The following is a 27559-nucleotide window of genomic DNA, read 5'->3' on the forward strand; positions in this document are numbered from 1 at the left end:
TCTTGCCAACTCTGAGTACCTACCTCTGCCATGATTGTTAATTTTTCCCCTCTTAGAATCTGCATCTGAAATTTCTAAGTATATGCTTTCTAGTCTTTGTGTTAATTACATTTAAGAAACATTATCATTAGATTAATTAATAGAGGTGATTACTTGATCTTAATCATTATCATTGATTCACCATTATTGCTATAAATCAGTGAATTAATTCTCTTAATGGCTTTTTTTGAGAGATTATATGTTTATGGAGTGATATGCAGGAGAACAGATTTCTTCTGTTACATCTTAAATTAACATAGAATTTCTCTTTCAATTTCTACATAGAAACTTAGTAGAGAAAAGATTGTTCAGTCAGCTGTGGATTCATCTAGCCCTACTATCATTTAGGAAGATTGCTCCATGTTTTCTGAAGGATAAAATGTGAAATGTCTTGTTGAAATTAAATGCTACCGTATCTACTTTTCTAGTAATCCAATCAATCAATCAATCAATCAATCCCTAAATAAAAATTTTAAAAAGGAAAGGAAACCAGATTGGAACCGATGCCTTCCTAGTGAGCTTTGTTGGCTCTTGGTAGTTTTCACTTTCTTTTCTAAAGGTCTGCAGAGTATCTAGACTTTCTAAGATTAGTGGTTATTTTATATGATTGATAATTTTTCTTTCTCAAAGTCAAGGCTACTTTGGCTTTTTTCTGGTTTGATAATTGTCCTCATTTTTACCAGTTTTTCTCAAGGATTACAGCTTATTTTATTTACTTGTAAATAGTCTGTTAGGTAGTGTGATTAGGATACCGTACCCACATTTTCTTTCCCTTACATCCCTTAGCCTGCCATTCCCTACTACCGTCTTGGTTGTGTTCTATCCAGTTTAATGATTAACTTCCTCAAGGTATTAGATCAGTCACTCCCTTGTTTTTCCTCATGTTCCACATTGCTAGGAATCATCATTACTTTGCAAATTTCAGCCTCATTTTAACCCTGCCCTTCTTGACACATTATGTACGAAGACCTGCCAACCTAATGTATTTGTTTTTGGTTATAACGTGAAAAAGCCACGCGCCTTTTTCACGTGTTATTTTATGAAATATGAGCTCCTCAGAGAGTCTCTAGGTAGTCAGCTTGGTTTCTTTAGGAATTTCTTTATCGTCTTTATGGGAGTATTTGTTTTTGTGTTGACTAAGTGTTACTCCGTGAGGCCCCTCCTAGCTTCCACCCAGTGCCCTTTTCATTCGAAAAGCATTTCTTTCCATTTCGAAAACTCTTCCTTAGGTTTTCATTGGAGGCAGTTTCTAGGAAGCATTACTTCTGCGTCTCCCAGCGATGTCCTCCACCCACCCGCGGGAAGTGTGAGTGACTAGTAGGTATACCCTCGGGTGAGAACTTAAGTACAGACAATCCGACAGATCTTACCGGCTTCCAGATGACATGTTAAAGGCAAAGTTTGCTCACCTGCCATTGTTCAGACGCTGCTGCTCCTGGGTGTTAATGGGACTTAAACGATGGGTCCATGCATGTTACTGGATCTGTGACTTCTGAAATTCACCTTGTTCAGTGTAATTCGTGATTTGTATTAAGCTGAAAAATTCTTCTGTGCATTTGTCTAAATAGAGAAAATAGAGAACTAAGTGATTCCTGGGTATCTGTGGGATGTGCCATAGGGTAGGTGCCCCCTGGGTATGTTGTATTTTACTAGAAACTAGAGAAATCACAGTGATGGAACTATGCAGGCTGTAAACTATAGACACCATCTGCCGTAGAGGGAACACATTAGGAAAATGCCACCTGTTCCTACATTAGTCTGGCCCTGGCCTCAGGATTTCACATGTACTCTTATGTTTTGTTTGCAGTTGCTCTGACTCATGCAGCTAGCGAATGACTAATGAGATTTTTACACATTCCAACTATGAATATCCTATTATCTGATTCAGGTTTGATTTTATTTTCTTTCTAGTGTATATGTATGTGTTTCTTTACTGTTTTTCTCTCAGTTCCTTTCCTGGCCAGTTATTTGAGAAAATATCTTTATTCGTTCAACAATTGTTTGTTGAGGACCTGCTAGGGTATAGTGAGCAAAACTGACAAAACGTCCTTGCCTTTGTGGGGCTTACACATTCTATCAGAGGAGACAGGAAATAATCAGGATCAATAAGTAAAATAAGCAGTGTGTAACGCGGTGATAAGTGTTAAGGAGAAAAGGAAAGCAGGCAAGGGGGAATGGGGATGCTGTGAGCAGGGATTGCGATTTGGGGTAGACTAGCTGTAAAGGCTTCCTTTAAATAAAAATGTGATCAATGTGATGGAGCAAGCCCCGTGGCTCTCAGGGGGTAAGACTGTGCAAAGCAGAGGGACCATCCAGTGCAAAGGCCCTAGGAGAGAGCATGCTCAATACTCTCTCTTGATACGAAGAAGCGCTTATCTTGAGAGTAGAAGGGGAGTCAGAAAGGCAACAAGGGGCAGATCATTTAGAGCCTTCTGTGTCAATGTAATGACTTTGGCTCTTACTCTTAAGTAAGATGGAAAGCCAGCGGGTCATTCGGAGTAGAAAAACAAGACTGATCAGAAACAACGTGCTTGCTGGGTTAGGAATAGACTTAAGAGAAGGGGGACCCCTTAGGAGACGGTTGTAATAACCCATGTGAGAGGTGGTGGTGGCTTGGACCAGAATGGTAGCCGTGGAGGCTGGGGGGAAGATTCTGGATATACAGTGCTTGTTGAGTTAATGGGTTTTACTGATAGATTGGCTGAGTATTAAAAGAGAAAGATCACTCCAAGGTTTTTGACCTGAATGATGATTAGAAAGAGTCATTGTTAACTAACGGAAGAGCACATTTGGGGAAGGATGGGAAGATGAGGATCTCACCTTCATCACAGATTAAATTTGAGGGATTTGATCAGACTGAAAATGCTACAGCTGTTGGAACCTCTTCATGTAACTTTTTCTTTTAAAACAGGAAACTTGATTGACTAATGAAAAGTGCACATGATTAAATTAAGAAAGCTTACATCCTTGACTCTACAATGAATCAGTGAGACTTGCTTAATTTTAGTCAAAAATACAAAGTCAACAATGGCTGAGATGAGCATATTCTCTATAAAATAAAATGATCAGATTTGCAAAAGCTTGGCTCCACAATGTGAATTTCACTTAAACCATGTGGCATTATTTTATAATCATCAAACATCCTGCTTTAGGAATTCTCTGCTAATAGATAAAATAGCTTGGTTGATGCGCTGAAGTAGCCAATGAGTATGTTTTGACTGACAGTTAAGCATATACATCCTACATTTCATCAGATTCTGCAGTGTTAGATTTATATCCCACTGAGATGGCCATTGTTATGATCATAAATTATGAGTTCAAATAGTTTTGGTGGTTTGCCAGAATACTTCCTGTTCCAGTACTAAAGATTTCTCATATTTCTTTGACTAGAAAAACAAGGTTCAGACTGATAGTCCTTTCCAGTATGTGACTTTCTGTGGGTGTGTCTGAGTTTAGAAATATTGAAGTGTGTGTGTGTGTAAGTGTGTGTCTATTATTCTTAGGACTTTGCCTATGTGTTAATATTTTTCAGCAAGAAATAACACTCCTTTGGCAAATTTTTCGGAGCATTGAAATGAGATAAAGTATAGCTCTTATTCTTGAGAAGTAATTCATCACTTCATATTGTTAAGTCATAACCATTTAGTCATGAAATCCAAACCTTGTATTTAAAAAGTAACAATCTCTTGTTTAAAGTATCTCCTTTGAACATTTCCAAGAATCTTAAGGAAGTCTTTATATGACATTAAATTGTTAATTTTACCTTGTTATTTCAGATCTGTGATTAGAATTCATTCTTTGGGCTGAGAGTCTGTGTAGAATAAGAATTCCTGTGGTTCAGCATGCCAGTAATTCCGGGCAAGGTTAATAGAGTGGTTTTTTGCGAAAAAAGAGCTGTTTTATGGAAAGCCTTTTGGAACTTTGCCTTGTTTTGTTTTCCTGAACTACCAAATCTGCTTCAAGTATTTGTATGAGGTCCTAACATGTTTATATATTAATTTTGAGATAGCATATTTTTCCAGACTGACATTTCCCTGGACACCAGCCATTTCTGTGAACAGTGCCCATGGAATATAAGCTACTATTAGCCTATATAATAGTTGGGGTAAAGTAAGCTCATAAGAGGGAACCCCCAAATGGGACGGTGCAAGCAAAATACAAGTTGGTTTATTTCTCTCTGAAGTCATTGTCCTGTGGGTCTGGGTGGGAAGCGTGTATAGCAGCCCTGCCATCCTCAACACATATTTTCCTAGTTTGCCCTTGGCCTCTCTGTTTTTGTTTTTGTTTTTGTTTTGCGGTACGCGGGCCTCTCACTGTCGTGACCTCTCCTGTTGCGGAGCACAGGCTCCGGACGCGCAGGCTCAGCAGCCATGGCTCACGGGCCCAGCTGCTCCGCGGCATGTGGGATCTTCCCAGACCGGGGCACGAACCCGTGTCCCCTGCATCAGCAGGCAGACTCTCAACCACTGTGCCACCAGGGAAGCCCGGCCTCTCTGTTTGTATCCGGTGAAGGGGAAGGGAAAAATGAGTCCAGTGAAAGGGTTTTCGTAGGTGGTGTGGAAGTTGCCCATATCAGGGAGAACTTTGTCACGAGGCCACACCTCCTTGCAGGAAATTCCAGGAAGTATATTCTCCAGCTGAGCAGCCATATGCCCACAACAAGGGGAGGGAGAGTCTGGAAGAGCGACCGGCAAAGGACAAAATGCCCAGTCCATTAAAAATATCTTCTAAAAACCAGCCATTTAGATTCAAGTGAAAACAAATGCATTTTATATAATGAACTTCTCAATTTTATGTTCTACTTCTCAAATATTTGTATCACAGAACAAAGTCATAGAATTTCAGATAGTATCACTATGCCCAGAAGGTACGCACCCAAACTAAAGTGGCACTTTTGAATTTTATGTGGTTCTGTTTTACCTCATAGACTCTCCCCATAAGTGAAAGTGACTAAAATTTTTGCCATACTTTAAAGTGAGACAACAATCTGAGGAACTTCTAGGGCGTGCAGAGGAGGCGCATCAGTGTTCTTTCCCCACCCCAAACAGAAACACCAAAGAACCATTGCAAATCCAGAAACACTGGAGGAATTTTCACCGCCCCTCCCCTCCCCTTCCTTGGGGCTAGTCTGTTTAATTTTAAAAGCAGAATTTTGCTTTCACAAAGTATACCAGCCAGGAATTTGTTCAGATTCCTCAAAACCAAGCCAAGAAAAGTTTCAGAAAGTTCAGACATGTGTGGCCGAGTGGAAAGAACAGAGTTTTTAGAGGCAGGCACAGATGCATGGGAACACTGCTCCAGACGGCCACTTCTGGCTGACCTTTGGCAAGCTTCTGTCGACTTAAAAAAAAAAGCACAATGTGAGAGTTGCGAGTCAAGTTTTATTTGGGGCCAAATGAGGACTACAGCCTGGGAGACAGCACTTCAGATGGCTCTGAGAAACTGCTCCAAAGAGGAAGGGGGGGAAGGTCAGTATATATGTGATATTGGCAAGGGGGACCAATCAAGCACGTATTTTTTTGCCGAAGGTTTCTGCTAGTCTCGTGAAGGTTACTGCAAGTCACGAGGAGCAGACATCACCTTTGGTGCTTTTCTAGATACGAGGAGATACAAGAATTGGGCTCTTAAAAATGGCTCCTGAAAATATCCATCTAAAGACCTGTTCTGCCAGTTTTCCCCGGAGCACAGAGGGCCTCATTTCTGATCTCCACCCTGAAGTCCTTTCAGGGGGTGTTGAAAGTCAACAGCTGCAGCAGCACATGATTTAATCCTTGTAGAGGTAGATGGCAAGTGCTAAAGGTAAGTGCCGGTTTGTGGTTGACACTTCTTAGCCTCATTGGGCCACAGTCTCCTCATTTATAAATGAGGAGAGGTAAGAATGAACTTGCCAGGGTGTCAATACAGAATTAAAACGTGTAAAGGGCCCCGCATGTACCAGGATGGTTCTCTCCATCTGCGTGATCTATAACGGTCCCAGGGAGCCGGGGTCATTCATTGTCCCTCTGGCTCCGTGGCCAGGGGTCTGTGGTTTCTTCGGGCAGGAGCTGCCTAATGCAGCCCAGGGTGTCACTGCACTGCTTAGAACCTAACCGGCCTGAGGCCTGGCTTTTTCCCCCTGAGACAAAGGGGAGCTTTGGTCACAAAGGCACCCAGTGACCTCTGTAATGCGTGCAGGAGAATGCAGCTGTGCCCCTGTTCTGGCTGAGTCCACATTGATCTCAGGGTTGAATTCAAGATACTAATTGCCAGTCGACACAAGGATCAGCATTTGTCTTTAAGCACCAGGAAGTAACGGCGAGACCTGAAAAGTCAAACCAAGGACTTGCTTTTCCACTCGTTTCCAACGTCAGAAAATATTTATATCCAAATACGATGTAAAGCAGTACCAGTGTTTAGGATTTTCACACAGTGCTCTTTATATAAAACAATCACGATTGTCTAGTTTCCTTATTGTTTTCCAGTGCTTTTTCAGTCTTTCATAAAACAGAACTGATTTTTTTCCCCAGTATTTTCATCTCTTGATTTCTAGATGCCCCACTGAGCAAAGAAAATACTGATCACTGAGGAATGTGCCCTACTTGACTGTACAGCATCTACCCACAGTAGCCAAATGTATGTGGTTTTTTAAAGAACATTCTTTGAGCCTCTTCTGTTGCCTTCATCTTTGTGGCCCAGAAGGAGCTGCTCACGCCTGCCCATTGCCATGGATGTTTCCAGAACAGCATGCGCTCCAAGCCTGCCCCACACGTGGCTCTTGCAGCAACTGGAGACATCTCTTCAGAAGCCCCCACTTCCACCTCAGAAACGACAGGCAGGAGCCTGGGTTCTTAAAGACCAGGAAGATGCGTCCGACAACAGCACCTGAACTTCCACCCAGCAAGGGAAGTCTGATGGGAACAGTGGGGGAGGGCTGGGGGGAGGGGCACCCCTCTGCAGGAATGAGGCCTCGTCCTATCAGGAGGGCCGCCCTGGGGGCCCTCCCCTCCTCTCCCCTGAGCAGGGATGACCCTCAGGGGCAGGAGATGAGCCTCTGCTTCCCCTCAGCTTGAGGGTTACGCAGTCTCAGAAGGAGACGTCAGAATTGTGACTGCCACAGCCGGAAGCCCCCTGCTCCGTGGCAGCACGGGCTGTGGAGGGAACAGAAGGAGAAGGAAGCACCCCTGGAGGCTGGAGTGAGCCTGCTGGCGGGAGGAGGAAGCAGTGGCAGCACGTGCCCTGCAGGGGACTCGGGCCCATCAAGGCAGAAGCCAGACAGTGGCACAGTACTGAGGAGGAAGAGGTCCAAGGAACATGTGTTCAAATCCCGCTTTGCACAGATGACTCAACTTGCCTCCACCCCGGTTTCTTCCTCTGTAAATGGGGTTAAAATACTATGGCAGCCACTTCAGTGAACAGAGTGATATTATAATGCCTGGACTTCCGAGGCTGGGGTGTGTACATTAGAGCAGATCTGTGAGCGTCCAGTGCTTTCAGACCTCGAGAATAAAACCAAGGGTTTATCTGCCTAGCTGAGGACCCATATGGGAGAAGGGTCCCCTGAGGCAGCAGAATGAAGGTAAAGGGGGTGGGTGGGGAGAAAGTAGAGCCATTAAGCTAGAGTGAGGCCCTGGGGAGGGAGCTGGGAACGGGCAGCCTCTCTGTGACCACCGGTGAGGACCACAGAGCATCCTTAGGAGGCAAGCGAGTCTGCTGTCCCGGTGCTGGGAGCCCTGGCAGCTGGTGTGGGTCACCAGTTGGCCCCAGGCACGATCTCTTCGTAGAAATCAAGGCAGACAGTCCAGGTTTGGAGCCCGTTCAAGAAGGCAGCTGAGCCGCCTTCTCTTCTCATTATCCAAGACATCCTTCCTTCCCTTTTACATGCGTTTTTTTTTTCTCTCTGAAAATTTCCATCAGCCCCTCTCCCTGACCTGCTCTCTGCTTTTTTACTTTCATTGGCTCACTTAACCTACTTGTTTACATTTTGTCCAGATGAGCCTATCATTATGTCATAGGCCAGGCTGCTCTTGTGGTGTTTACGGTCTCCAGGGGGAGGAAAATAAAGAAATGTACACTTTAAGATCTGGACAGGGCTTCCCTGGTGTCGCAGTGGTTGAGAGTCCACCTGCCGACACAGGGGACACGGGTTCGAGCCCTGGTCCGGGAAGATCCCACATGCCGCGGATCACCTACGCCTGTGAGCCACAACTACTGAGCCCGCCTGCTGCAACTACTGAAGTCTGCGCGCCTAGAGCCCGTGCTCCACAACAAAAGGAGCCACTGCAATGAGAAGCCCGTGCACTACAAAGAAGAGTAGCCCCCGCTCGCTGCAACTAGAGAAAGCCCGCATGCAGCAACGAAGACCCAACACAGCCAAAAATAAATTAAAAAAAAAAAATCTGGACAAACTTTTTAAACTACTACATCCTGCCGATAAAATAAGATAAATAATGGTATGTCCTATGTTGCAGAGGATTAGCTCATCCCTTAAAATCAAAGCTTTGGGGGAAAACGAGGCAAGAGATATGGTTGGGTGAGAATATGTCATGCAGATAAGATCAGTCTGTTCTCTGTTCGCTCTTTTTAAAGCAAGAAGTATTCAAGAATCCTAGGTCAAAACAGAGGGTTTAAAAGGCTGGAAAAACTAAATGGGCCAAAGGAAAGAGACTTTTCACTCAAGTAGCTATGTAGATGGTAAAAGTCCTTGTGCCCCCTTTAAACTTCAGCAGTTTGTGCTGACAGTGTGATATAAGTCTATCAAAGTAATAGCAAATTTATTCAAGTTTAAGAGAATAATAAAACACTGCTAACATAGTGGGTACTTATTCCCAATTCTTAAGTCAATACCATTGATGAGAAGGCAAAGAATGGTGGTGTTAATCAAGTAAGAGATTTGGGTAAAACATTCAACTCTATTTCCTCATCTTTCAAAAAAGAGGCAACACCTGCCCTGTCCTCTCATTCCTAATCTACAGGGTTGTTGGGTGAATCTGTTATGGAGGTTCGCGAAAACCCTCTTTTAACTGTATAATGCTGAGTTACATCAGCAAATAATAATTATTATGTTATAACTATAATAAGTATATTATTAAATAACAATTATTATTATTATTGATGAAGAAGAATGAGTATGATTATATCCCTGCTGAATAATAGTTAAATAAAAGATTATTAAAGCTTTAAATAATTACTCCATATTCCAGACATATTTCTCTGCATGTTGGATGTTAGGTAGTATTCCCAAGGATGATTTTTCTGTCGTTCTCCTGCCCAGGGGTGAAAAAGTGAATATCATACCATCTGACACAGTGCAAGTGCCTGATGGCTCTCTTAATGTCATGAGCCCAGTATTTGCTAGAAAGGTCCAGTCGCTGGTCAGAGGAGCTCTGACCTGTGTAGCAGTCTGGCCAGTGTGCCTCATGAGAGTGTGGAGAGCCACTTCATTCCAGGCATGGGCCGCCCAGATCACAGCTGCTCAGAGCTCTTTGGCTTTGGTTAAGTTTGTTGTGCTGTTATATAATGGGTACTTTGACCATATCTCATGAATGAATGATTTATTCTTCCTCCTTCTCCACTGTCCTATTATCGTGCTGTTGTCTGTGTCGAATGTTGTGTTAGAGTTTGTTGTTAAAATCAAGCAGAAAAACAGGCAGCTGTTAAGGTGTAAGGAGAAAAACATTAGTAACGGGGAAATCCACATATGGCACAGTAAGATTCTGACACCGTGGCGTGGGGCCGGCCCCAAGAGGCTTTACAATCGTGCTCTAGCCTTACTTTGTGCTCATGATGGTCTCTTCACCCCTACGCTGTTACTAGTGCACAAGCCAAATTGTGACCAAGCAGACTAGACTGCAGGTGAGCAGTGAGTTGTGCCTTTGCCTGTTAATTTAGAACTCTCATTTTATTCAGACAGGAGGCTCATTGGCCCATGCTATTTCTGATCTGTACCTTAAATCAAAAAGAAGTTATTTAACGGCTTCTGGTTTCTGCTCCAACATGTAAAGAGCTTGGAAGTTGTCAGTCCTGTTCTCACAACAAGAAAAAAAGCTAAACAAACTGAAAACCAACAATTCTGAGAGTCAGCAATGCTCTTAGATCTGACAGAGAGTTGAGGTTGCAGGGCAAAGTGCTCTTTGAAATTTGGAGAGACAGCAAATGCAGAGAATCATTGCTCCCCAGGGGCAGAAGCCACTGGTGCCAGAGACACTTAAAGTTGGGTAATTCCTGCAGGCAGAGCATGGACTAGCCTAAGAGTTGACAATCCCTCTAGTCTTAGGGGGACCCAACGCTTTCATGAGTTTTACCTCCAGGAGCCTTACCCAGTTCTTAGGATGATGATCAGAGAAAAATTCCTTCATGCTTCCTGCAGGGGGAGAGGAACAGTGACTATTCTGAAATAAGCCCAGAGCCCTCTGTTCATGACACAGGCATGCCCTGGAGGACATCTGCTTTCCCAGAGCCTCGTCTGACCTCGGAGGAGGGCTGGTAGATGAGCAGAGCCCCTCTGGCCTCTCTGCATCACATAAACTGAGAAAAAGAGCCTAAGAAACTCTTCTGAAGGTCACAGCCAGGACTCAAGACTGACTAAAAAAATTGAGATTTAATCATAAGATTATAGAATGTTTCTCCTCTCCAACACTTTATCATCACATTAACAGGGCTCCAAAATGATAACCAGGTTACAACCTAGCTGCAAGACACAGAGTCTGTTTAGAAGGAATTTTGGGGGAAGCGTAAAGACAGCAGGAGACACAGAAACCAGGACACTAAAGGACACTGAAGCCTTTGACACCTACAGATATGGCATACATTAAGCACAGCCTAACCTCTCGCCAGATTATCATAAAACCTTACACTAAAGGCCTACCTACCTCAGTTACTGTTACCTATATATCATGTCCAGTTTTCAACAAAACATTACAAGGCCTGGTAGAAGGCAAATAAAACACAGTCTGAAGATACAAAGCAAGCATCAGAACCAGACTCAGATATGACAGGAATTTTGTAATTATCAAGTAATTTGGAATTGAAAATACTTTAATTAATAGGCTAAGGGTTCTAATGAAAAAAGTGGACAACATGCAAGAACAGATGGGTAATGTAAGCAGAGAAATAGAAACTCTAAGAATCAAGAGGAAGTACTAGAGATCAAAAACATTCTAACTGAAATGAAAAATGCCTTTGGTGGGCTCATCAGGAGACTAGACACAGCCAAGGCAAGAAACTCTGAGACTGAAGATATGTCAGTAGAAACTTCACAAACTGAAATGCAAAGAGAAAGAAGAATGAGAAAAAGGTGGAACAGAATGACAAATAACTATGAACCACTACAAAAAGGCTAACATACATGTAATGAAAATACCAAAAAGAGAAGAGAGGAAGGAACAGAAGAAATATGTGAGGTAATAATGGCTGAGAATTTCCCAAAATTCACTTTGGATGCAAAACCACAGGTAAAGGGAGCTCAAGGAACACCAAGTAGGGTAAGTACCAAAATATCTACACCTGGGTATATTCTGTTCAAACTTCGGAAAACTAAAGACAAAGAGAAAATTTTGAAAGAAGCTAGAGGGGGATAAAACCCCAAACACCTTACCTATTGAGGAGCAAGGATAATTATTATATTGGACTTCTCCTCAGAAGATATGCAAGCAAAAAAGAGTAAAATGAAATATTTAAAGTGTAAAAAAAATCCAAATAACCTAGAATTTTGTATCCAGCGAGAGTATCTTTCAAAAGTGAGGACATATAAAGACATTCCCAGACAAACAAAATCTAAGAGAATTTGTTGCCAGCAGAACTGCTTTACAAGAAATGATAAAAGAAGTTCTTTAGAGAAGGGAAATGGCGTAGATCAGAAACTCAGATCTACATAAAGAAGAAGAGTGTTGGAAAAGTGATACATGAAGGTAAATAAAATATTTTATTATTCTTAACTGACCTAATAGGTATCTGTTTGTTCAAAATAATAATAGAAACAGTATATTAGGTGATTAGAGCTTATGGATAAGTGAGATGAATAACAGCAGTGTTATAAGGGACAGGAGGAAGGAAGTGGGAATACTCTATTATAAGGTTCCTGCACCGTCTATGAAGAGGTAGAGTATTATTAGAAAGTGGACTTAGATTTGTTGTAAATGTATATTGTAAACCCTAAGGCAACCACTAAATTTTTTAAAGGAAGTATAATTAATATGCTGAGAGGAGTAAAAATGGAATCATATAAAGAGAGAGGCAGGCAGAAGGCAAAAAAGAAACAATTGCAATGAAAAGAAAACAGTTACAAATATGGTACATTTAATTTGTCTATATCAATAATTACTTTAAATGGGGATGGTATAAATATACCAATTATCTGAGACTAAGAGAGTGGATTAAAAACCAATACCCAGCCATATGTTGTCTGCAAGAACCCCACTTTACCTATGAAGACACAGATAGATTAAAAGTAAAGAGATGGAGAAAGATGTACCATGCTAACACTAATGAAAAGGAAACAGGAGTAGCTGTGTTAATTTCAGACAAAGTTGACTTCGGAGCAAGAGAAGTTATCAGAGAGAAAGATGGGTATTGCATAATAATATAGGGTCAGTTCTCCGAGAAAACACAACAGTCCTTAATGTATATGCACCTAACAACAGAGCATCAAAGATATCAGTCCTTCCCAATGCGAGGTAAAGATTCAATGCAGGGCTTCCCTGGTGGCGCAGTGGTTGAGAGTCCGCCTGCCGATGCAGGGGACATGGGTTCGTGCCCCAGTCCGGGAGGATCCCGCATGCCGCGGAGTGGCTGGTCCCGTGAGCCACGGCTGCTGGGCCTGCGCGTCTGGAGCCTGTGCTCCGTGACGGGGGAGGCCACAGCAGTGAGAGGCCCGCATACCACACAAAAAAAAAGATTCAATGCAATCCCAATCAAAACCCCAACATGTGGTCTTGTGGATGTCAGCAAACCAATTCTACAGTGTATATGGAATGTTCAAAAGACCCAGAATAGTCAACATAACACTGAGAAAGAACAAAGTCAGAGGACTGACACTACTCAAATTCAAGATTTAATCTAAAGCAGTATCAAGATAGTGTGGTATTGGCAGTAAAATAGAAACTAGGTCAATGGAACAGAATAGCCAGCCCCCAAATATACCCACAAAAATACAGTCAATTGGTCTTCAACAAAGAAGCAAAAGCAATTCTATGGAAAAAGGATGGCCTTGTCAACAAATGGTGCTGTAAGTACTGGAGAGTCACAAAAAGAAAAGATGAGTCTAGATACATCCAGTACAGCTTTCACAAAAATTAGCTCAAAATGGGTCATAGACCTAAGTGTAAAACGTAAAACGATAAAACTGTAGAAGATCACGTAGGAGAAATATCTAGGTGACCTTGGGTTTGGCAGTGATTTGGGGTTTGGCAACACCAGAAGCATGATACATAAGAGAAAAAATAACTAAGTTGGACTTCTTTAAATCAATAACTTCTGTTATGCAAAAAACACTCTTAAGAGAATAAAAAGACAAGCCACAGACTAGAGAAAAAACTTGAAGAACACATATCTGATGAAAGACTTGTATTCAAAATATACAAAGAACTCTTAAAGCTCAACACTAAGAAAACAAATGAATTTAAAAATGGGCAAAAAACAGACATCTCACCAAAGAAGATAAGCACATGGCAAATAAGCATATAAAAAATGCTCAACATCATATGTGATTAAAGAATTCCAAATTAAAACAACGAGATTCTACTACACATCTCTCAGAGTGACACAAATCCAAAACACTGACAATACCAAATACTAATGGGAATGTGGAACAGTAGGAACTTTCATTCATTGCTGGTGACAATGCAAAATGGTACAGACACTTTAGAAGACACTTGGTCAGGTTTTTGTTTTTTTTTTTTTAGCTAAATATAGTCTCACTATATGATTGAGCAATTATGCTCCTAGGTATTTACCCAAATGAATTGAAAACATATCCACACAAAAACCTGCATGTGATTGTTTATAACAGCTCTATTCCTAATTGACAAAAACTGGAAGCAACCAAGATGCCCCCTCATTGGGTATAACTTGTGATAAACAAAGTGTGGTACATCCATACAAGGAATATCGTTCAGCAGTAAAAAGAAGTGAGTTGTCATGCCACCAAGAGACACAGAGGAATGATAACTGCGTATTGCTAAGTGAAAGAAACTAGTCTGAAAAGCTGTTACTCTGTGATTCCAACTATATGACAGTTTGGAAAATGCAAAACTGTAGAGATAGTGAAAAAGTCAGTGGTTGCTAGGGTTTCAGAGAAGGGTAGGGGTTAAATAGGTGTAGCACAGTGGACTTTTAGGATGGGGAAACTATCCTGTATGATACTGTAATAGTGGATACATAATATTATGTATTTGTCAAGACCCATCTAACTGTACAACACAAAGAGGGAACTATAATGTAAACTATGGACTTGAGTTAATAATAATGGCTCAATATGGGTTCACGAATTGTAGCAAACGTACCACACTAATGCAAGAGCTTAATAGGGTGCAGAGAGAGGGGATAAATGGGAATTCTTGGTGCTGTCTACTCAGTTTTCCTACAAGCCAGAACTACTCTTAAAAAATGAAGTCTAGGGCTTCCCTGGTGGTGCAGTGGTTGAGAGTCCGCCTGCCGATGCAGGGGACACAGGTTCGTGCCCCAGTCTGGGAGGATCCCACATGCCGCGGAGCGGCTGGGCGCGTGGGCCATGGCCGCTGAGCCTGTGCGTCCGGAGCCTGTACTCCACAACGGCAGAGGTCACAACAGTGAGAGGCCCGTGTACCGCAAAAAAAAAAAAAAAAAAAGTCTATTAATTCTCTGGAAAGTTTTTACTATTTGCTCACATTCTTATCTCACCTATGCAGAATTCTGGTTTACATTGGAAATGCTGGCCTGGTAGGAAAACATAGTATCTTGCTTCCTTGTTAACACAGCTTTTAATACATGCAAACTGTTTTTCAATCTTAGTATATAACCTTAAGAAATCTAAAATTATATCTGTGACACATCCAAAAAATAAATCTAAACCAGTTGAAAAACTGAATTTTAAAACCTGTTTTAGCCTTAGGAGTCTATGGAAGAAAATAGACAGCAAATATAGGAAAAATTCTGTGAATATTTTTGTACACATAATATCAATGTGAAGATATATGACCAAATATCTGCCTATGTATAGTTTTAAATTTTTAACAATAAGTAATTATTTCCTATTCAGTTGTAACTGTTCGATTATAGTGTTAATATGAATTATATTAGAACTTGTTCTTGTTTTCGGTTTTATATTATATCAGTGGTTAAATCAATATAATTAAATCTTTCATTGTAAATTATGGAAATTGTATGTTTATCATAACACAAGAACTTTATTTTTAGTTAAAACCATATGTTATTTGTATTTCTTATCTCATTTATTGTTAATTACATTTGGTCAATATCACTCAGGTGTCTTTCTTCTATCCCACTTAGACCTGAATCAGATTTTAAAATGCCTCTGAACAAAAAAGTAAAATTATTTAATTCCAATCTTGGTTGATCTTTCTATCCTGTGCTTATTTACTAGTTCAGTTTTATTTAAAAATAAAACCAATTCTCACAATTGTGGCTATTCTGAGGTAGACTGACCAACTTTACCTTAAAGTTAATTTGTATTTTCCTTGCTTGTGCCTGGTAATGCAGAGATATGAACCATGTGTGTCCCCAGATATGAAGACAAGAAAGTCTTAGTACTTTTTCCAAATGCTTGGTTCTAATTTTGGACTATTATGAAATTCTAATGTCATAACTGGTAACTCCCTAAGAATTACATGACGTTCTGGCCTTTTTGCCTTGATTTCTTTTGAGTGTACTTTCCAATAGATCTTTCACAAGTGAGTGACAAAGCTAAAACACTCTAAAAGAAACCACATTTCCTACGTGGTATGATTTGCTTGCTTTTTGAGAAAATTTTAAAAGCTACCAAAGAACATTTATTTAATGTGTTAGTGGTGACCAGCAAGTACCATTATGGCCAGAGTCTGAGGCCCAGGAAGGTCACATAGGTTAGAAGCAGTGGACAGTTTGAATGCTAGGGAAGGTCGCTGAAAGCTAACTGCGGCTAAGCATAGTTTTGTTTTTTAATCAACTAATGGAAAATAAATTTCCAAGAAGCTCTTTTGATCTAAAACCACTGCTCTTCAAAGGCAGGGGCATGACAGTTACCTGTCACGACCTATGCTTTGCTGCTCTTATTTCCAGCCTCTGTGGACATTGCCCAACTCCAGAGACAGGGACTGTTTTAGTTGGCATATGGGCTCGGCATCCTTGGAACTGCTCTACTTTATGCCTAAACTTTCCTGCCAATGTCAGCATCAGCCTTGTCAACACTTCTTTTCCATTTGTGAATACTGTAGTTAAAGCTTTCACCTCTCCTTTTCTAGAAGTATTTCATATTTAGCACTTGGGTGTTTAGAAATTCTCTCTCTGAAGAAATACATTTCAACTAAGAATCTTTACGACTTATAAAAGAAGTTTCACTTAGAAAATATATATAAACATGTGTGTGTGTGTGTGTTTTTCCATATGGCCTTTGATCTTGTCGCAAAGCTTTAGTGCTGTGAACAGTGAGGTTTAAGGTAACCGACAAAGTGGTCTCACCAGTGAGGCAAAGTTGTGTCAAAAGAGGGCTTAATTGTTTAAAAAAAAAAAAAATTCTAAGCAAAAATTCACCTCAAAACCCATAAGGTTTCTAAATACATTTTGAAGCATTTAGAAGAAAAGAAGTCCTTTTGTGTTTGCTCCATGTTCTGGAAGAGCAAATAAAAAATGTTACTTTGTTTTGTTAACTCAGTGGCCACTCGGCAATCCTCAGGCTGAACGCCCGTGGATCGATCATCAGCTAAGCATGTGGATGAGTTGTGTATAGATTATTATAATCATAAAGTTATACCACAGTGTGTCGGGAAATACTTGTGATAATTAGTTTGGAAATATAGTTTAGTAAAATTAAACATAATTTCAAGGAAGAGAAAACATTTTCATGAAGGTTTTCTTCATTAGAAAGGTGACATCATCCCAAGTAATTTAATTATTGTTGATTTATTTAACAAACCTCTGTAAGTCAGGGTGGGCCTTCCTTGCTGTGTTGGTCTCCTGACCTTCTTCACATTTCATATATCTGGATGCATCCAGCCTTAGTGACAAAAGTTGATTATGCTGAATCCAGATGTCCACCTTAAGAATACACATCTCTCTCATTGTTTTTTTTTTTTTAACTTAACATAGTATATGTTTTTAACTGTCTCATGACAAATAGATTTACTTTTTAATCACCACTGTTGGATAAAATTTATTATCACCTGAGTTCCATCCATCAGATTTGAGGGTACAACTCATGTGAAGAGGTAAATGGGGAGATGGTGAGGGGAAGTTTGGTGGAATAGGAACCCCAAGTTTGTAGCTTGCTTAGTTATCACCACAATTTCATGACCCTGTCATTTGAAAGTCAGATGACTCAATGGTGTCACGTAATGTATGACTAGAAGACACAATAAGGAATATTCCCAGGACACAGTCAATGTCTCCCTTTTTTTCGTGGAAAAAGAGTTCACGGAAGACAACCAAGCAGTAAATATCCTAAAGATAGTCAAAACAGATTGGAATATAATTTTGTTCAGAGCTATTCAAAAAATCCTCTACTATGTCTCAATATAGGTAGCCTGTAGAAAGTTCCCAGGTGAGGATTTATCTTCTAAATGTAGACTTGTGGGTCTTTTTAGCTAGCGAATTCAAACCACCAGAGGAAGAGGTCAAGAAGAATGAATGAAGTTAAGAGAATTGACGAGCTGAGTATCACTGTTGGGATTTTGTTTCTTATATGGCTTGCATTTGTGCTTTGAGATTTTTGGGATCTAAGAAAGCCATGCTGTTCCAGGAGCTTCCCAGAAGTATTTTTGGAGCAGGCCACACGGGCTCCAGAAAGAGAATGCATTCTATTTCCAGGTGCTATTGTAGAATCATTATTCATTTAACAAAAGTGTGGTCTTTTCAGCTAGAAATTTTAGTTCCATAATTCAAATGGACTAAAAATATTCTGGAGTATAGCTAGAAAAAGTGTTTTGTATGTATCAATATGTTGTTTTCTAGCAATGTCCCATTCTGGATTAAACATAGAGGAAAACTTTCCTGTTTCTCTGTAGCGTGAGCTTTTAAATTGCTATATGTGTATGTGTTTTAAGTGAATTGTGAAAATCAGCCCAATATAAAGTCAGTTATAAAAGTCCCCTTTGTTTCCAAATTATCTGTGTAATATTTACACCAAGGATGAATCGATTAAAAAAACCAAGTATATGAGGAAGGCCTTCCTGTGTCTCTATAATATATGATCATTGTTTTATTTATCACCAGTTCTGGAGTGTTTCTCAATGCCAAGTCCAGAAGTGAAAGATACAGTTTTAACTTAGAGTGCTGACACCTGGCTAGGGAGACAAACAAGGTAACAGAAGTCAGTGTGACAAGTGACAGGATACAGGTGAGCTCAGGCCTCTCTGGGAGGAGCAGCGTCGCGAGTGGCCTGAGGGCAGAGGAGGTGAGCTGGGCTGGAGGACCACAGGGGAGTTGGCAGCACCGGGGCAGCCAGAGGGGGCAGGATGTGCAAAATAAGTGTGAGCGGCAACAGTTCATGCTCAGGGTTGCCGGCTTCTCACAGAAAGTAAGAAGATCATACATCTTATTTCGTCAGTTTAAACAGTGGACAGCCTCTTCAAAAGTGATCTTCTTTTCGTACATTTGTTGAAGTCAGGAGCAGGAAAGGGGTGAGGAAGGGCTGTCTTATTCCACTGCCTTTGCTCTTGCAACTCAGTGACATCCCCGAAGCCTTTGACCCCGCATCGTTCATGTACACGGGAAACACTTTTTTCAATAATAAGCATTTTCTCAGGGAGTTTTTTGGTTCCACTTTCACAAGTGTCTCACCTCTTTGTAGCAACAAACCTTGCTCTCTGAGCTGTACTGAAGGTTCCTACTTTTCTTTCTTCGGTGTCGAATTAGGAAAAATGGAGTAAAAGCTTCAAGATTACTCATTGAACGTACTATTTTTTACCTAATTTCAAATAGCATCTACGCTGTAGGTGTAATAAAGATCTGCGCAAGTTAGAGGAAGGATAATTTTCAGTGTTCCTTTCACATTTAATCTTACATTGATGATCCTCGTATGTTACCTGTAAATGCTCAATTGGTAAAGCAGTTAAACTTTAATGGTAATTCATAATGGATTTCTGCAGCCACTTTTCTTTTTTAGTTCACATATCTAGAAAAAAATAAGGGACTTAAATTACGTCATGTTAAAATTGTCCTTCGTATTCAGACCATAAAAGCAAAAACGTTGTATATTTTTAGTATGTAGGGATCATTAATGGAAACAGTCACTTCTGTTTTCTGTTGCCATTTTATATTTGGTGTGTGCTGTTCCTCTGTGAATCTTTCTCTTAAAAGTTATATTCTTGTATGAGTTCCTCAATAGACTATAAACTATAAACATAGTCCCTCAGAAAATAATTATCGATAACTTCATTTGAATTGAGGATAAGAGAAAATAAGGTCTCTCTAAAGCCCCGGTGCCAAGCAAGAATATATATAAGTAAATGGTAAAGAAAAAAAGAGTTTAAGACCTGGAGCCTGATGATGTGCGTTTAGATTCTGGTTTTGTTTCTTTTTAACTCGGACAACTTCATTATCTAGTGACCTTCACTTTGCTTTTCTGTAAAATGTGATGGATATTATCTGTGCTTATACCCACCTACCCATCTACCTGCCTAATTAGACAGGGATTTCCTTAGCATTTAAGTATGTGAAAGAGCCTTGAAACTAAACGTGTGCTACAAATACTAGTTGCTATGGCAACGACTTACCAATGTACCAAATATGATTCTTAAAATGAGAGGCAGTACCTGTATGAAATTATATTTTACATAAACTACGTAGCACAGATTAGTGCCTAATAGGCATTCACCAAACAGGGATCCGCTTTCCCTCTTTGTCTCAGCTTTTCTTTCAAGCCTTGTTATTTCTCATTTGTCCCCATTTGCTGCTACACTTTTCTGCTGTTCTGGGTGCTTTCGAATTCACTGATGCTCTGGTTCTTCTTCTGCATGCACAGGCCCAGAGAGGCAGTCAGACGTCAGGCAAATTTAGTAACCTCCTTCTTAGTTTGGACATTTGATTGTATGCACATTCTAATTTTAAATTAGCACATATATGGGTGGCTATTGGCTTTATATTCTATAATAATTTAATTCATTTATAGCAGTGGAATTTGTTGAGGTACAAATGTTTACCAGTTTTATGAATAAAAACCCATATCATATTTGTTTTGTAAACAACTTCAACTGAGTACTATATTGTTTATTTGTATGGTTTTTCACAAAATAATGAGCAGTTATTTTCATTGTTTATAATAATGCCTAAAACTTATTAAGTGCTCATCAAATGTCAGTGCTTGACAGAAACGAAATCATTTAATCCTCACAATACTTTGCAGTATGTCTTAATTATTATTTCCCCATTTTACAGATGGGGAAACTAAGCCACAGAAAAGATGTCAGGAGACAGGATATTATCACAGTTAAATATGCAGGTCCTCGTTCCTGAGTGCCTGGGTTAATTCTAGTTCCCCTAATTATTATGTGTGCATCCTTAGACAAATTCCCTACACTTTATGTGCGTTAGTTTTCCCATCTGTAAAATAGGGAAATAATGACACATACTCATAATGCCATGAGGCTTAAACACTGGCTTTCCTCTGAATGACATTTTAGATTCTCTTAACCATATGTTCAAAAATCTGCCCACATATTGTTCCCTTTTCCTTCTTTTCATTATCAGTAGTATTTTCAATGAGGCAATTCTCGTAGACGATACAAAGTACTCTTTAATGATTTACTAACTTACGTTTTGGTGTTCAGTGTAAACACCATGGAATCCAAAGACAGGCTCCATCACATGAATTTTTGGAGCCTAAGATACTTTAGTTCTCCCCATGAGAACGTGATTTCAAATGAAACCCAGTTCTCGGACTTATTTCAAGTGCTTTTCAGCGCGCTGAAAATGTTAAGCCCCAAGTGGCAAACGTACATGGTACCCATCCTTTATTATTATATCTTTACTTGGCTTGATTGTTAGTGTTCTTTTCCTCATTGTTAAATGCATTTAACAGCGAAATCTGTAACCTAAAATTGTTTCATTGCTAGAGATATTAAAACTGCCCTGGCTTGAAGTCAGAAGCAACTTTATCAAAATCCTAAGACTAAGAGCAATAAAATGTTGCATGTGATTTGAGTCCCTTTAGAAGAGCTTTTGTCATTGAGAAAATGAGCATGGATAAATATTGATTGCATTTCTGAAAAATGTTTTCTCATTTCAAAAGTCCACCCCAGCTTAGCCAGCTCCCCTCTCTCTTAACAGGCACCAGCATCTTCACCGTGTACGAGGCTGCATCCCAGGAAGGATGGGTATTCCTCATGTACAGAGCCATCGACAGCTTTCCCCGCTGGCGTTCCTATTTCTACTTCATTACCCTTATTTTCTTCCTTGCCTGGCTTGTTAAGGTACTCTAAAAATTAGTACTCATCCAGTCTATGCTTTCTGACAGTTTCTGCCGATCTTTTGTTTGTTTTCAGTTGCCCTCACTCCCTCACGCCCAGTCTTGGTAAATGTGGTTTGTCATTTTCTTTCAGAATGTGTTTATTGCTGTCATCATTGAAACATTTGCAGAAATCAGGGTACAGTTTCAACAGATGTGGGGATCTAGAAGCAGCACTACTTCGACAGCCACGACGCAGGTACAGTATCCGGAGATGATGATGTAACCCACTCGAACTAGGCGTGTCCCTCTGCACCACCCTGGAAATTGATGGGACTTGATGGGACTTGAGAAACCCTGTTATCACCAACTTCAGCAATCGGATTCACTGAGGGAGCTGCTTAAAAATACAGGTGCAAAGCCCCAAACCCAGAGCGACTAAATCAGATTTTCTGGGTGATGGGGCAAGGGCACCTATATTTTTAACAGCCCCATGGGTGGGTTTGACAGAAAACCAGGCTTATCATATTTATTATGTACCTTCGATTTGATTCTACCGTCACATGTCCTCCAAGGACTTGCTGATAAAATATAGCAACTGTGGAATTCCCCATTTTAAAATATTCACGTAATTGAAACCCATATAATGGCCCTTATGTATAGGATTAGAATTTTTTGGAAGGAAAATTTATTTCATTCAGAATGAACCAATCACAATATAATAAATTATGAAGAAGACCCCTCCATCCCAAATGCCTGCCTGTGAATTTTGAGGAATTACTGCTTATTCAGAAGGTTTCCACTATGCTTCCGAGAAATTGGAAGTATCCTAGAATTTGACTACAAGTGGCATGGCATTTATTACATAAGAGGGCAATTCAGATCCAATGTCTTTTGTTTTTATTTTTGGTTTTGTTTTGTGTGTTTGTTTCTTGGTGGTTAGAAAGAGGAAGAATAGGTTTATATATCTTCTTCTGGTATAAATCTTAATAAAAGAGAGAGAAAATAAAAATTCCAGAATTGAGAATGAAATTATGTTATGCCTTGCAACTACTGCTTTAATGTTAAATTTTAAGAGAAATTTAACATAAGTTTGTAAATACTTACACGGGTCTGTTAGGACAAAGGTATCTGTGAAAGATCCGAGGTACAAATTTTACTTTGAAGATCTCCAAATTGAACTTTTAATAATTATATTTATATAATTACTACTTTTAAAATAATATATTATTTTTTTAATAATTGTATTTATGCCTATGTATTAAAATTATAAAGAAAAGGATTCAGGATAGTGGCTCACTGGGAGTGGGGATGAGGAAGCAGAGGAATAAAATTAAGAAGAAGTGCAAAGGTAAAAAAAATTAAAATATTTATATTTAATAGCTAATAGTGAAAATGCTATTAAACATGCTAATATTTGGAAGAGCCTTGTGCAGTATTTTTATGATGTTGTGAAAGTTCGAATGGTCTAGTTCATTATAGATGAAATAGTATTTATATTATTCAGTTTTGTCAAACAGCTATTCAAACTTCCATGAAAGATTTTTTTAAGTGTTATCTAGGTTATGTCACAGATGGCATGTAGGAAAACCTTCAGTGAGCCTGCCACGTCTAGTACTCATTTCTTCTCTCATCTTTTTAGTGAACTATGAGAAATCGTAAAGTTCCAAGTCCATTCTGACATGTCTTTTAAATAGAGTGACGGCCTCGTGGAGGTGTGTTTTCCAGTATAGACATTGAGAACAAAGTGGGACATAGAACTATGAACTCCACACAGAATTCACATTTGATATTCCTGAGAGATGACCTAAAATGTCTTTAAAACCATATAGTGCTTATTAAGTAACTCTTAGTTGTAAAACCACAGCTGGAAAAGTGGTGTTTGGAAGTGCCACCGAGTCAGCCAGCAGTTACAATAGAAAGTCAAATGTGGAGAGACTGTGAACACAGTTGTACAAAATTGCTTTGTTGCAAAATTGTCCTTAATCAGGAGGAATAAGGTGGTAATTCAGACGTAATGCGTCTAGGTATTCAGCAGAGGTAATCACACAGAGAATTGTGAAAAACCTTCATTAAGAAAAATGCTATGGCTGAGGACCTGGTTGCTAAGCAACCGAAGCTCCAGCAGCAGCCTCTCTGATAAAACACCACTTGGGCTGCCTGGCAACAGGCCGCAGGCCCCGCCCATCCCCTCGCCAGCCACTGAGCAAGTGTTCCAGATGCTTTTGTGTGTGTGGAAGGGAGAGGCATCATTTGCCGTGATTCTGTTACGTTTGTAAAATCAGAGACAGCTCTGCACAAAGGCCCTCTCGTTCGATGGTTTAAAACACTAACTCACAAGTTTCTAATTCTAACAAAACAGATGGGCTTTAGGGAAATAAAATAAAGATGGTTGTGTATTGTGAAGCACACAGCTTTTCAGAAATGAAGTCAGTTCTTGTCTTCCTCTAGTATGTGGGACGTCTGCAGTTGTTCTCTGTAAGTTATCCTCATAGGAGGGCAAAGAGGGTCCTGGGGATGGTGGACTTGTTGATATTTCTAAGTCCCTGGACTTTCCAGGAGGGCTGCATGAGTAGAAAGAAAAATTATACACATTAACAGGATAAAGTAGGGGCTTTCCGACATCTTAAGAGGTTCAACAGGAATGGCTCTGATATGTTAAGAGGCAAAAGAGAATCAGTGATGAGAACTCTTTCTTTAAAATAACAAAGCAACCTGCCTCAGAGTCACAGCATAGAAACAAATTACAGAAAAACTAATGCCAAAGGTCTTATGGAGACCATAATAGAGCAGGTAGCAGGAAAACGACGTGGAAATTTGCAGATTAGTAGTCAGTAGTTTGCCTGAACTCTGATGGGGAAGGTGGCTCTCGTACCTGCATAATCATTTGACACAGGTCACTGTTGCCGCATGCTCAGTTATATGTTGGATTAAAGTGCAAGAGATTTGTACATCCAGGATATAATAGCCCCCTGTGTCAACCCACAATAGGACTTCCATGCCACACATTTGTAGGGGTGTTGCCCCAGAGAAAGGTGTTGAGATGGGCCGATGTGCTAGCGGAACACGTCCTGGGCATCGTGCATGTCCGGTCCAGACTTGCACTCCCATTCTCTAATAGACACTTCACCTCAGATACCTGTTGCCAGTCGTGTGGTCTTCTGATCTAGGCTGATTCACAGTAGGAATGAGCTTATCTCACTTTCCCTGGAAGAGAACCGAAAGAACTAAACTTTAGGGCCCTGCAAGGCTAACTTTTGTATATATAGTGACAAGAGACACAAGGCAGCATCTGGCAATCAATCCGTACCTAACTTTTATATACAAATCATGGCCCAGTAGGGTCATATTGAGGGATGGGTAAGTAAATATTCTGACTGTCTAAAGAGAGCAATAATTTCTGGGTCTGTCATTGTCTCTGACTGAGCACACTTGCTGGCCCATGTTTTCTGAATTAATAAGATACAAGACGGATAAGGGTGGAGCTGATAAAAGGACACAGGAATTCTTTCTCCTCTGTAGTTCCATGAACCTTCTCAGAATATGGGTTCCTACAATACTGGAACAACTTCTGTGTCAATGTGCAATACCGGCTTAAAGGCAGAAAGGCATAGATGAAAAGGCACATGATGGAAAATAAAAAGAATTTCTCCTCCATGAAAAGATGTGTACAATGTAATGCTCCAAAACAAAACTTTAGTAAAAATTTGTTTACTGCGTTCCAAGACTATTGGTTTCCACATGAATATACATCATTAAAATATGTGAGAAAGCAATTTAGTGAAAGCAATTTCTGGGAAGGCTTTGGTAGAAGGTACAATAGTGAGCTCCTTCTAATAAGAAACTATAGTAATGGAATAATACATTCATCATAGGAAGCCATACATGAGAATTATATCTTGTGAGTCTAAGTCATTGAGTATATTATTTAATTAAGAAATCAAGTCAAGTGCCCACCCTCATTATTTTGTGTGATAATGACTATTACCTATTTTTTTGTTTTGTTTTGTTTTGTTTTTTTTGCGTTACGCGGGCCTCTCACTGTTGTGGCCTCTCCCGTTGCGGAGCACAGACTCCGGACGCGCAGGCTCAGCGGCCATGGCTCACGGGCCCAGCGGCATGTGGGATCTTCCCGGACCGGGGCACGAACCCGTGTCCCCTGCATCGGCAGTCGGACTCTCAACCACTGCGCCACCAGGGAAGCCCTATTACCTGTTTTTTTAAATGATTGATTTTGAAAGAACCCAAAGAGCATGGGAATTTCAAAATAAATTTTGGATTTTATTTTCATTACCAAATATGTATGTGTGTCTTGGGTTTGGAATTTTAATTCAGTTGCTAGTGGTCACCCGTATTACCAAGATCCATTCTCTACCACCTCCCATTAGATAATCTGTTATCGTTGTCATTGATGATGATATTCTGCCTAAAGTACAATAGAACAATCCACAAAGCATTCTTAGCAAAAGCAAGTGACCCTTTATAAAACGCTGGCAGTTGCAAACAGGCAAGCATGAGATGATTCTCGAGACTGAAACCTCCATGGATTCCCAAGTGATTGTACTAAGAGGAAAGTGCTCGTGTGGTTATTGGTAATACTCCACTAATTCATAACACTTTATTACAATAAATCACATATCTTGAGAGCTGCACTAAGCACTACGCTATTGACTTTACAAGCAATCTTATTTAATCTTCACAATAACATTGTGAAGTTGGTATTATTATTGTCTCTGCTTTGCAGATTAAAAAAGGACAAGGATTGGAAAGTTAATTATTTTATCCAATATTACATAACTGGTACGTGCTAGAATGGGGGCTCAAAACCAGCTTCCTGGGCTTCCCTGGTGGCGCAGTGGTTGAGAGTCTGCCTGCCGATGCAGGGCACACGGGTTCGTGTCCCGGTCCGGGAAGATCCCACATGCTGCGGAGCGGCTGGGCCCGTGAGCCATGGCCGCTGAGCCTGCGCGTCCGGAGCCTGTGCTCCACAACGGGAGAGGCCACGACAGTGAGAGGCCCGCGTACCGCAAAAAAAAAAAAAACCAGCCTCCACAGCCATAAGAGTCTTCAGTTTTGCTCCCTGAGATCCTACCTCCTTTTAATTTGGTCATTACAGGCCCTGCTGTCAATGTGCTATCTTTTTTCTGGCTTCTCTTTTCTATTAAAACAAACAAAAAAAGGTTTTCTTGTTGACTGAAAGGTGGAGAAAGGGGTACTTTCATACATAATTACTAAGTGTGAATTAGAGCATCCTTTCTAGAAAATAGTTTGACAATATGTGTCAAAAGCCTTAAAAACATGTAAACTATTTGACAAAAGAGATTGTACTTCTAGGAATTTATCCTAAGAAAAATTCTGGTCAATGCTCAAAGATGTACATTTGAGAATGTTTATGGAGGCGTTTCAGTAAAAAAGAAAGACAGAGAAAGAAAGAGAGAGAGAAAGAAAATTAACTCTAGTCATAAATTATTGATTATAAATTATGAAATTAGAATAAATGCAAGCCATTAAATCATGATTGAACTTTATTGATATGAAAATATGCAGATAACATATTAATGCAGTAAAAGGGTCTGATGTTTATATGTATATGTGTGTGTGGGCATAATATACCTGAAAGGTTAACTCTGAAATATTAGGGGTGCTTGTCTCTGGGGAATGGGCTTAAGATTTTTTTTTTACAGCTCATACACATTTTCTAAGTATTTAATAGTAAACCTGTATTAATAATATAATGAGAGGAGAACAGTTAGTATCTTTAAAACTGAAATAAATCATTGGACATTCAAAATGAAGCCACTTGTGTTAACTTAGGTTCAGCTGCAAGGGACAAAAAGCCCCAGATAAGTGGCTTCTATAAGATAGAGTTCCTTTCTCTGTCATATAAAGTTGGAGGATGTCATTCAAGGTTGTTACAGTGGTCTGTGTTGCTATAGATCCAGAATCCTTCTACCTTTTTGCTCCACCTTG

General features: G+C 40.0%; 1 protein-coding gene across 3 annotated transcripts in view; it reads left to right on the forward strand.

Annotated features, from left to right (window-relative positions):
• NALCN (sodium leak channel, non-selective) overlaps positions 1-27559 on the forward strand; it is a gene marked incomplete at its 3' end in the record, with an annotated part of 278612 nt that overhangs the window by 51425 nt on the left and 199628 nt on the right. For all 3 annotated transcript variants that reach the window (XM_082675905.1, XM_082675903.1, XM_082675904.1), the window contains exons 7-8: positions 21472-21614; positions 21744-21848. In XM_082675905.1, coding sequence (XP_082532031.1) covers positions 21472-21614; positions 21744-21848 — 248 coding nt within the window. The remainder of the gene's footprint in view (positions 1-21471; positions 21615-21743; positions 21849-27559) is intronic.

The sequence above is a fragment of the Grampus griseus genome (genome assembly GCF_964374135.1).
Source record: "Grampus griseus genome assembly, chromosome: 18".
Taxonomy (NCBI): Eukaryota; Metazoa; Chordata; class Mammalia; order Artiodactyla; family Delphinidae; genus Grampus; species Grampus griseus.